At 39.9% G+C, this 12,475-nt stretch overlaps 1 protein-coding gene across 1 annotated transcript in view; it reads left to right on the forward strand.

Moving 5' to 3' along the window:
* Positions 1-12,475, forward strand: part of RSF1 (remodeling and spacing factor 1) — a 51,331-nt gene that overhangs the window by 27,625 nt on the left and 11,231 nt on the right. Inside the window, exons 6-12 of the mRNA XM_015852508.1 lie at positions 1,416-3,139; positions 5,182-5,379; positions 6,425-6,529; positions 7,835-7,914; positions 10,242-10,296; positions 10,639-10,748; positions 12,306-12,373. Coding sequence (XP_015707994.1) covers positions 1,416-3,139; positions 5,182-5,379; positions 6,425-6,529; positions 7,835-7,914; positions 10,242-10,296; positions 10,639-10,748; positions 12,306-12,373 — 2,340 coding nt within the window. The remainder of the gene's footprint in view (positions 1-1,415; positions 3,140-5,181; positions 5,380-6,424; positions 6,530-7,834; positions 7,915-10,241; positions 10,297-10,638; positions 10,749-12,305; positions 12,374-12,475) is intronic.

Here is a 12,475-nt window from a genome sequence, read left to right on the forward strand (position 1 = left end):
ATTACCTCTATGAAGGGAGAAACAAGCATCCTTCAGCCATCAAGCTGTTATTGCTTCTGGTGCATCTGGAGATGCATCTTGCACCCTTTTCTACTTGCTGAGGCTTATTTAGGAACGTTCTAAAATATAGGGCTACTTCATCACCACTCTTTTCTTTTGTAAAATGTTTATTTACTCTAAATGTAATTAATTCACATACTTGCCCTGCGTGTTGGTAATCACTTTGGGAAGCTCTCAGCTTGGAAAAGAATCACACCAGTGTGGAGGGAGAGGGCTGAGGTAGAAGAAAGAAAACATGGCTTTGTTGTGTGTTATCACACCTGTTCTGTAACATCTTCCAGATGGTAGAAGATGCCGTTACACTCTCTGTACTATATCATGTTTGCTTTTTCTAATTAGCTCTGTCCCTACCTGACTCAGAAAGCATGGCAAAAGAAAACACACCTGAGATGTTAAATAGCTTCAATAATGATAAACAATTGTCTGAAATACACAGCAACAGAATAAATGGATGGTTTCTTCTGAATGCTTAAACTTGTACTTTGAGCCCCATCGATGCAAAAATGCTTAAGCAAAGCAGGCGTGATCTGATCTTTTAAGCTCTGCGGGATTTTCTGGTGTGTTTGTCTTAGAAATGGCAAATTAACTGAATGTAGAATATGATCTAGTTAGATGCATTTTGATTCTACATAGATGTAGTCACTGCACAGAAATAGAGAATCCAGGTGAAATTTCTGCTGGTTGTCCCCCCCCCAAAAAATGTTGAAATACAACAGTCAGATGTTTCTTGAAATAAAAACGTACATAAAGAGGGAACTGATTCATGTGAGCACTAGAAGAGCTCTGAGTCTCCTGGGCAGCCTGACATAGTGTGTGGCAACCCTGCCCATGGCGGGGGGTTGGAACTCTGTGATCTTTACGGTCCCTTCCAACTTAAGCCATCCTATGATTCGGTGTGTGGGATTTGACTTGAAGAACGTGGGATCTTACAGCATGGTCTGGTTTGTGAAAAAGAAAATCAGACACTCGAGTGAGATTTCTTGAAAGCTGATGCTCTTTGCACGCTGTGCTCAGGTTTTCTGTATCTGTTCTTTGAAGGTATTGTATTACAGCTGAAGAGGAAGGTGAAGTGTTTAAAGGAAGTTAAGTATAGAAGTCTGCGAAAAGATTCTGAAATTTAGGTTTATCTTGGTATGTGATTAAGCCAAATGGTGATTCTGTAGCTAAAAACTGGCAACCTCCTTGTTTAATGAGAGCTTGAGACAAGCCAGACTCCTAATAAATCCAGGAGAGAATATTTATTTGCAGGGAGCTTTGGGTTGTTGATATTTTAGATACGCCTTCGTTTTGATGGATGCTGTTTGTAATCCTATAGGTCCCCTGGTTGTTTCATCATTGTTTTTCTCTGTCAACAGAAAACCAATTAAAAATCAAAGAAGAAAAAGATGAGGTGGAGGAACAGTCAAAGGAATTGGAAAGTCTTCCTCTTCCCGTGGTCAAAGAGGATGAAAACATGACAAAAATAGAGAAGGTTGAAGAAAAAGAAATTATTAAATTGCCAGTAATAGTAAAGTTAGAGAAGCCTTCGGAATACAACGAAGAGAAACAAACTGTCAAAGAAGAAAGTGACTCCTTTAAAGAAAATGTCAAGCCTGTTAAAGCAGAGGCGAAGGAAAACAAAATAGAACCAAAGGACTTAAAAGAAGTAAAAAGTTCGACTGACAAAATAGCAGTTCATGAGCCTGAGAGGTTAGAATTTTGTGTTAATGTCAAAACGCCCCAGGAAATTGTGGAGAAATCTGTAGAAGAAAGTGAGAAACTTAAAAATGACCAGCAGGCAAAAATACCTCTTAAAAAACGAGAGATCAAGCTGACAGATGATTATGACAGTCCTATAAAGGGGTCCCTGTGTAAATGCGTGACTCCAACAAAGGATGTCTTGAAGGAAGAGGGGAAACCAGAAGAGGAAACATTTAAGAGAGTCCCTACAATTACTGCTTTATGTCCTGATGGAAAAGTGCTGGTAAATGGAGAGGTTAGCAGTGAAAAAATAACTCCAAGTGTCATACAGAATAATAGGTCGGAGCACATTGTCAGTACGAAGGAAGACAGCAGCTCATTAAAAGAGAAAAATGGGAAAAGTGGGGAAAAAGTATCAGACTCCCTAAATTCTGTTAGTAAGATTGTAAAAGCATGCGAGGTTGAGAGAAATGCAGTAACTGTGGTGAAAGAGCTAGGGGCTGTGGTCTCTGAGGTTTCCAATCAGAAAGTGCCTTTAAAGGAGGAATCTAGTCCTGTGGAAAAAGAGAACCTTGACAGTCCGGCTACTGAAATGGTAGTGGAAGAATCTTTAAACTCTGAAGACTGTGCCAAAAAACCCGAAGAGAAACTAGCCACGATAATCAAAAAGGACAGACTGCCACCGCCCAAAGAATGTGTAGAGAAGCTGGAGAAGCCCACAGACACATCTGCTCCTGCAGAACTGCCCAAGCCTGCACCGTCTGAGGAAGAGACCTTGAAAAGCAGAAGTGAGCCCGAGGAGAAACCTGATTCTCCCAAAGCTGCTGAGACACCCCCTCCATCTTCTTCTCCTGTTACTTTAGAGAAGCCTGTTTTGGAAACAGAAGGTTCTGATGCTAAACCTGCACTCCCTGAGGAAAGCCAAATAGAAGAAAAATCCAGCCCTGAAAAACCAGAGGAAGAGCCTGAAGCTTCCAAGCCAGAGCCAGAGGGATTAGATGATGCCCATGCGTCCAATCTAGAGAACTCCTCCGAGAGTAAAAAGGATTCCCCAACACCTAAAAGCAAATTTAAGTATAAACTAGTTTCTGAAGAAGAAAGCTGCACAACAGATAATAAGGAAATAACTTCTGAAAGACAGAAGGAAGGGATTAAATTAACTATCCGGATCTCCAGTAGGAAGAGAAAGGCAGAAACACCCCCAGAAGATGTCACTGCTGGCCGCACGTTAAGGAGATCCCCAAGAATATCTAAGCCTACCCCCAAAATTGTGGAGACTCGGGATCAGAAATCTGATAAAAAACGAACTGAAGAGGAAGAGGAGAAAACTGCACATAAGCAGGAAAGAAAAGAAGACACAAAAAAACAAGAGAAGGAGTCAAATTCTAAGGTTAATAAGGTAATGTGGTTTTACTGTTTGGGGCTGCCACAGTCTTTCCTAATAGGAGTATATGCATTTACAGAAGAATATTAAGGATTAATATTCTTTTAATTCAATTCCCTTTGGTCAGCCTTTGCATGGAGCTAGATTTGCAGTCTGGTTAGTGTACTCAGCCACATTAAAAGCACCCCCTAAGACACTGCTAATAGCTGTTGACTTTGCAGCTTCTAACATCTTTCATGTAAGCCAACCAAAGGAGACCAAATCAACCCAAAAGAGTTCTTTAAAACATGACATGATCAGACCTGAGTCAGTCTGACCATGTGGCTGAATGGAGACTTCTGTCTCCTGTAGGTTTTCGAGGTGGGTATTCGAGAATGAGCATAAGCAAAGAAACAAATCTTACAACTTCATATGTATGGGACACACAATTTGCTCTGGGCGGAGGTGTCTTTTTTGTGTGAACTTGTGATTATGGAGCGTAGATCTTATAAGCATGCAAGGTAAAAATAATACAGAAGTTAAATGTGCATCTGTATAGTGCTTGTAAATTAATGTAATTATAAACAACTTTATTCATTTGACTTCCTTATGTTTCTGGATGTGCAGTGCCAAAGAAAAGCAAGGAGGAAAAAGCAGGCTGTGTTTTTAAGTACACTCCTTTCTATCGACTTGAAATCCTGTTCACTTTTCACTACTGTGCATTTCCTCATTGGTCCTGTAGTTTTATCAACGCTCTCACGTATTCAGCAAGTTCTGAATAACCTTCATAAAACAGACAGTTTTACTGAGTGTTTTGTATTTGTTCTCTTTTTGAGAAGGGTCTTTAAAAACAGATTAGAAATAATGATGGCATATGATGAAGCCTCAAATTAAATCAGTTCTCTCATGGATTTAAAGTACAGTTTCTACTAAGGTTTAGTGAATAACATATGAGAAAGCCTCAAATTAAACCAATTCTCTCATGGATTTAAAGAACAGTTTTCCACTAAGGTTTAGTGAATAATGACATCACTAAAGAGAAAGAAGTTGATGATAAGAACCTGAAATGAAATTTTCCCAGTATGTCGTGTTGCTGTTGCATGAGTGTGTCCTGCAGAATATTTTGTACATTTTGGTTTATTTAGCTGGTTCAGATCAGCAATTTACCTTGTCATAAATGGAAACTGTTTTCAGCTGAAAAACCTAGGAAGGGTATTTTCCTTTTTCAGTGTCTTGGGGGGTAAAAAATATTTGTGAGAAGGTGAATTATTGGTGTATTATTGTGAAGTTAAAATATCCTGATTGTAGGGAGTAGTTTTAAGTCATACAAAATGGGATTCTGAGTTGTATTTGAATTCTCTTTTTCATCCAGAATATATCTTAAACAAATCTCTGATAAAACTTAACACTTGGTGTAGTAGATAAGTCATTTTTCCATTCTTTAACATAAATAAGTGTCCAAATAAGTCACTGGTAAGACATGTGGTTATTTTATTAAGGTGGAAATGATATAAAGGGGTGAATGCCCTTTCCGGTTAGCATCTAATGAATCATTTTTTTACTTAAGAAAAAGAATGGAGAAGTATAAATGTGAAAGCAGACTGTGCCCTCACATGGTGCACTGGTTTTCTTTCAGAATACTGTGCCTGTCATAGAAGAGAGCTTTGAAAATACTGGATTTAATGTACTTGTTAAGAGTGTAAATGTGTTTCCTAAAGCGAAACGAAACAGATTTAGTGTATGATAAAAAAAAGAAAAGAAAGCCAACTGTATATATACATCTATTCAGTTGGGATTGAGGAGAACCGTCATAAAAAAACGTGAAATGTGGGATTTTCCACGTTCACAAACAAGGTTACTTTTCCACAGCGGAAGGGTCTCAGTCACTGATATGTCTTTTCTCCCTTTAGTATCCATTTGAACCTCAGGGCTCACTGAAGGTGTCTGTTCTCTTGTGAAATCATTGCAGCTGTTCTGATTGAGATGAATCACTTTGCTATAGAGAGAAATGTCTTGTAGGATCTGGGAAGAAACTGTAAGTTTCCTTTGTGTTTTCTCTTTGAAATGGTATCACTCAGAGAAGCAAAGTTCGGTGGACGGGTACACGAACACGTGGCAGGTGGAAATACTCAAGCAATGAAGATAGTGAAGACTCAGAGAGTGAAAAAAACTCTGATGAAGAGGAGGAAGAAGAAGAAGAGGAGGAAGAAGAAGCTGCACCAGCTGATGATGATGAACCATGCAAGAAGTGTGGCCTTCCCAACCACCCTGAGCTGGTAGGCTTTGGGGGAAAGCTTCTTTTGAGTGATTTGGGCAGTTCTGGTAGCTCAGAGGAGTGTCTGAAGGTACACCATGCTTTGGGGTGGCTGTGTGTAGAAGCCCAACAAGCTTTCAGCACTTCTAATGTTTATGGTTTTTAGAGTTAGGGTACTATGGTTAGGCTGCGGTTGGACTTGATGATCTTCAAGGTCTTTTCCAACCTGGTTAATTCTATGATTCTATGATTCCATGGTCCTGGTTCATCAGTAGTACATACTGTCATAGATTCCTCTGATTAGGTGAGAAATCGGAATGTTCGACCTTGCTGTGAGCCCACAAAATGAGCATATTCTCAGATGTGTGAAAGATATCCCAGCATGGTTGAGACAGTTTGAATGTTAGGATGCTAGAGATGGGTATTCCAGAATATGCTCACAAAGTTTATGTGAGTTTATTTCACAAAGTTTATTGCTTATTTTAAATGGAAAGAGCTTTACCCAGCTAAGGAGGAATCCCAATAGTTGCCTGGTTCTGTATACCCCATTTAGTCTGTGATTGTTCATCTCTTCCACCCTCGACAGAACACCCCAGCTGAGGAAACTTTCCTAAAATCATAGAATCATGCCTAAGATTGCTGTGGTTCCTTCCCTTCTGGCCTGCATGGCCAACTTTCCCTCATGTGGATGTGAATGCACAGGGAAAACAGTTCCCACCACATCTTGTCCAGATGTAGTTTTCTACTTAGTTCAGGGTCTGGAAAGCATTACAGGATTTCATAGTACATGTACTCAGTCTGTGTAATCCAGTAGTGCTGAGTTGCCTGAGAGTACAACACAAGATGAGATCTGGTGCTAAAGTGGAAAACTGTGATACATAAACTTGCTCATAAAAACCACCCCTGGCCTTGGAAACATCCAGTGATAAGTGATACAGGATTTTTTTGGTTTTGGCACAGTCCAAAGTATTTATGAAGCGCTTCTGTGTTGGCAGGGAAAATAGTTCTGGAGCTTGTTCCACATTACGAATGCCAAAAGATATTCATGATTTGTTTTGTTTCAACAGATTTTGTTATGTGACTCCTGTGACAGCGGATACCATACAGCTTGCCTTCGCCCTCCTTTGATGATAATCCCTGATGGAGAATGGTTCTGCCCACCTTGCCAGCACGTATGGTTCCTATTCCACTTCACTTTCAACGTTGCGGTTGTGATGATTTGTTGGGAGTTTAACAGTTTCTTTCTTTCATCTTATTTTTTTCTGTTACAAAGCAGACTGTGATGCATTGTAGGGATGCTGATCTTTCCCCTTAGCCATTAGTAAAACTGCTTTATGAGGTGGTTTTCCTTTCCCCTTCTTTCTTATGTTAGTGATGAATACTACATCTGGCTGTTTTTTTCTTATATTTGTTAAACAACGTCAAGAATAACATAGTGTTAAGAGTACAATACCATAATTTTTCCCAAAGAAGCATCACATTGGTATCTAGGTGGGGGAAACATAGAATCATAGACTCTCCCAAGTTGGAAGGGAGCCTTAAGGATCACATCCAGCAAGGAATAATGAGGAACCAAAGCACGCAGCTGTTTCTGAAGTACTGTTCCACCTTCAGAGACATTTTGCTCAGAAGCTGGTAGAAAAAGCTGCCATTTCTGGTTAGCATCTCCTAGAAAACCCAGTGTTTTCCCTGCTGAGTAGCAGACAAGTATGAGCAACTTAAAAATGTTGTGCATACGTCTGGTTTAATTTTAAGCATATCTAAATAGAGGAATTGCAACGATGATGCTCGGAAGGTTAAGACAGAGTGCAGTGCTGTTTCTGTTAAATGAATGGGGAACCATCCTTTGCATGTCTGCCTGAAGATCTCTGGTCTTCCTTTCCTTTAGAAAAACCCTATGTCAAAATGGCTGTTGCTCTGCAAACTGCCTGCTGCCTTGAGCACGGCGTGACATGGCTGCATTGTGCATTGATTTTCAGTTATCTTCTGAGAAGTAGTTTGGGTTAAGTAGTCATGATCTTGAATCACAAGAATGTTTTCTTCCTTAAACGGTTCTATATTGCTTCTTGCAGTTAAAGCATCTCCTTGCTTGGTTGTTGTTTAGTAATTTTCAACGTGAAAAACAACAGATTTGTGAAAGTGTGATGATCAACCTTGGAAATAGTGTGATGAGGACATGGACATGAAACAAGGCACAGCTTGTCCATAAAAAGTCATTGTTACACATGGCTCCTGAGTCATTGAATGGCGTTCTAAGATATGGAATATTGGGTTAAAAATGGTGCTGGAACGTGCCTATACCTTTCAGCTGTGGTGTCCATAGACATCTCTCCAGAGGTTAAGATAAATACCAGATAGCCCTGTTAACAAAGCTTTGTGTTACATATGTTGACATGTATAGAAATAGTGCATGAAGTGTCTGAACAGGAGATGGAAACAGTTCCGAAAGAAACTAATGCTGTGTTTCATTCCCTTAGAAATTACTCTGTGAGAAATTAGAAGAACAATTACAAGACCTGGATGTCGTCTTAAAAAAGAAGGAGCGTGCAGAACGCAGGTACTGCTGTATGGCTGTGTTCACAGCTCAGTGTGACTGTACATGCATTCAAGGAAACTGGAGACCGGGGACATTGAGAGCCCAGTTTTGTCTTCACACCAATTAGTGGTTATTGGTGGTGCAGTGCTGGGAGGGCTTGGAAGAGGGATGAAAAAGTCCAATAGTTAGAAAAGATAGATAAATAAATTTGCGTTGAACTTGGGTCAAGGTGTCAGGAGGTGATTTTGGCTTTCCCACAGCTGTACTCAAATAATTTTCAGCACTGGTTCAGCTGCATGTTATTAATACTGTCATCCACATGTAAATATCCTGCTGACAGCAAGATTAACCCCTGCCTTTGGTATAAAGGTAATCCAGATTAATGTGGTTTCTGAGTCTTGTTGCTTTAGATCCTGTTAAACTTCACCTGTTTTGCAAGATGATGCAATTGCTGTAGTGCATCTGAGTCACAGCTTTGGCTGACATTTTGCATTCACTCCAGCCATTTCCAAAGGCTTAGTGCAAATGAGTCTGCTGTGTTTGTGGGCAGCATCCTTACTGCTTGGAACATCTTATCTGCAGTTTTCAGATCTGGGAAAGAGGGATGTGAAACAGAGTTTGTGTAATATACAGCTTGTTAGAATGTACGTTGAGCGCTCTGCAACATTTAAAGGCATCTATATGCATTATTAAACACAACTTTGCATGAATTATATCTTAAAAGGCAAAATTCTCCTGAAGATGAGACCCCTTTAAATACAGTAATTGGGCAGGTTTGTGTTTGTAACATGGCACTGACACCACATGGGATGCAGTGGTTTGGTGCTCAGGGGAGTGGAACAGCATCCATGTTTGTGTTCAGCCTCTGTCAGTCCTCCTGTTTGTGATTGCTGTTGTAGCAGCATGAGTGATAGTGGCAGATCAGGTACCAGCTGTTCTCAGCTTCTGCTCAGTGTGGATCTAGATCACACTATAGTAACATTACCCTTGGTTTGCCAATTAGTGAATTTGTAGCTGTGGGAACAAAGCAATTAGTTGTTTTTGTGAGTGAGCTGAGCTTACGCACAGCCTCCATCTGTGCAGGAATGTGGGACACAGAAGAGCCATGTCTGCTGCTCTGTTTAATGCTGGGAAGTCTCATTGCTATTGAACAATATTTTTGGTCCTACTTCGGTAAATACTGGCAACCATTACTTGGAATGCAGTTTTTTTTCCATTCAGTCAGTGTTATTGCATGGGAATATGGCTTTCTAATGTTAAAGGAGAGCACACAGTCAATACAGTAGCAGTCTTTGGTGTCTGAAACAGATGCTTCACAACCATTTTGCAATATGATTCTCATTCCAAATTAACCTGATGTTTTCTGATGTACACCATGAAAGGTTTCCTTTAAAAAGAGAGGAGTGAGTGCTGTGTTCTTACACACCCCCTAAGTGCCTCAGATGTTCATGTTTTGCAGTAAAAGAAATGAGAAATGGAAGAGACCATCAAAGACATTCACTGTGTATTAAACTGTTTTTATTTCTAGTTCCTTTCTGATTTTAGGAGTTGTATTCCTTGCTTTAAGATGCTACTTAGTTGTATTTATAGAACATAGTGACTTTGCAAAGGGTAGAATTGCCTCCTCATCCAACCAGTCTCATGGTGAGAGACCATTTCTTTTGGTTTGTCAGTTTGGAGAGCTGATTTTAGGAGGCACAGACAATTCACTTTAATAGAAAACCAGTATTTTCTATTCAGATACAATACAGAGTTGTCAAGGCTTATGGTCTTTTTGGCTTCAAAATAACCTAAAATCCATTTGTACTCTCTGTCAGTATAATTTTAGGAACTATATACATTCATGTTATTTAATACAAAAATATGATGCTTGATGCTTTCAGCATATAGTTCTCCAGAACTATATGCATAAAATGTATTGAATCCTTTTACCTGCTGTGGACCATAAGGGAAGCTTACTTGCCCTTACAGTAGTTTTTCCTATATTTGGGCACTGTTCTCTCTCCTGGTTCTCGGGACCAGATGTCCCAGCTTTTCCTTAGCTATTCCTGCACTCCAGTAATTCCTATCAGCTTAGTCATAGGATGTCTTCATTATCCTGCAGGCTGTTCTCTTGTCCACACATTCTTCAGCCACCCTGCATCTTCAGACCCCACTGTTTGTGAGAACTCATTGGAAATCATGCTGTTCATGCAGGAAAATGTAATCACATGGGATTTAGTATGTGATTCCAACAGTAATAACTTTCCAATTGGTGCATCCTCCTGGGATGGTTATGGTGCTGCTTGCAGTGTTATTTTGGATATCCAGTCTTTCTGTGAGCTTATTTTCTTTTTTCTCTCCTAAAGAAAAGAGCGACTGGTGTACGTTGGTATCAGCATTGAGAACATCATTCCACCTCAGGTGAGTTACTGTGTCTGTGTTGTATTATTCTTTATTTTCTACACTTCTCAAGGAAGGAGGTTCTGAATGGTGTGTTAGAAGGGCTGGGAGTATCTTAGAAAGAAAGATCAGTGTAGATGCTCAAGGGCAGAGTCACTATACACATAGACTTTCCTGATCAGTTTGTTCAGCTTGCTGCTTTTACAGGTGCTGAGAGCATCACCTGGCTGCTGTAGCATTAACACAGTGGTCCAGTGGAACCTCAGCCTTTGAGCCATGTGTTATTGTGTGGAGTGAGCACAGGCATGAGAAATCTGGAGGGAGTGAAGAGAATTTCTTGACACTTCTGTCTTATGTTGACAGGAGCCGGAAATCCCTGAAGGTCAAGAAGAAAAAAAGAAAGATTCCAAAAAGCACAAATCAAAGCTGCTTGAAAGGAGGTCGACCAGAACCCGGAAATGCATAAGCTACAGGTAGGCAGCTTGTTTAAACAGCCTATAAAGCAAAAACAAAGTATACCATCATTCTCCTTCTCAGTCAACCTCCTGCTTCTCATGCACATTTCTACATTTAAAAGAGAGGCCAAATTAAAGTGTCTGTGTTGGGTTGGGTTTTCAGCCTGCTCAGCAAACTCATGCTGACCTCACTTAGATGTTGAGTTTCTGTAACTTTTAAAGTTAACAGCGGAAGCCACACTAACAAAAATGTCATTTCTGGCTTGTGAAATTAAGTATTTCTATAAGGAACACAACGCCAGAGGCACAATTATATAGATATGCTGCTATGTCCAGGACACATGGTATAGAGGGGCAATAACTGTTGTTGGAAATAATGTTTCCTGTAATGTTGCTCCTGAAAATCAGTCTTTGATAGGAAATGACAGTCTGTCTCACAGACTGCATCACGCACATAACTTTGAGCTGGTGAAAGTACTGCACACGTCAGTGTGTCACCTCAAATCTGTATGTCTGCAGTGAAGTCCTATTAGTGTCAGTGAGAACTGTGCATGCTTTCCTTCCAAGGAGGAAAATAAATGCTAAACGTCTCATTCTGCTTACAGACAAATCTGTATTGTGTAGCATTCTTGTTCTCTGAAGACAGGTTAGTTCCTTTTCTTGTTGTCTGTGCTTTCCTTTTGTGAGGTTAGCAACAACCTGCTTTCTGAATAAAGCAGCAGCAGAAATGATGTGCCATTAGAGCTAATTGACAAGCAGTTGTCAGCCCACGTTGGATTTCAGGTTGTGACTTGAGAGCGTTAAAATGATTTCTCCCGTTTTAAAGGGTTTTCTTAGCGCTCTAGATGGAGAATAGTGTTTGAGTAATGTGGGACAAGTCTTACTGATGGAGTAACTTCAGAGTAACTTCCTTACTGTGTAAAGCTGCATTAAATGTGACATTTATTTATTAATTTAGTTATGTAATGTTACCTTATGGTTTATTTGCGTGTCACTCCGATGAGCTCTGTACAGTATGTGTTCAGCTTAGAGTGCTGCCAGTCTGCAAGGTGTAATTACTGCAAGCAGAAGTGAAGCTACGTGAAACAAATTCTCAAGGCAAATTTCGACAGGGTGAATAATTATCCCTTGGCTTTAATAGGTGCTTTCGAGGAAGCCTGCTTTGCAAATTGGCAGTGTGTATGTCATCCCTATAGAAGGTGTGAAGGAATTGCTTATGTCTTGTGTGAAAAGTGCCACTGATACCACTGCAAATCACATTATATATTTTATATATTTTCACATTATATATCGTTAAATTCAGTGATGTGTCATGTAAAACAAACCTGCCTTTCTGTTCGTGTAACTCAGTACCAAGAGGTCTGGCAGTGATAAACACTTTGCTTGCAAATAGAAATAATAAACGGATCTTTTAGAAAATGCCTGTTTTCTCAAGTATCTGCCCCTTTTTCTGTGTCATTTTGTCATTTATGCAGTGCCTTACCTATGCAGTGTGGTTGGTTACAGCATCTTTGTATTTGGGGGTATGTTTCTGTAACATCATATAAAATCATAAATGAAAACTGTTGCTTTTAGGTTTGATGAATTTGATGAGGCAATTGACGAGGCAATTGAAGATGACATCAAGGAAGCAGATGGAGGAGGTATGTTTCTCATATTTGTTCTTCATTCCAATGGTGGTATGAAGACTGAGAATCTATTCTGGTATAACAGGCAATGAATGGAGTCCTCTTGCTCACACAGTG

This window comes from Coturnix japonica, chromosome 1 (genome assembly GCF_001577835.2).
Source record: "Coturnix japonica isolate 7356 chromosome 1, Coturnix japonica 2.1, whole genome shotgun sequence".
In the NCBI taxonomy this organism is placed as follows: Eukaryota; Metazoa; Chordata; class Aves; order Galliformes; family Phasianidae; genus Coturnix; species Coturnix japonica.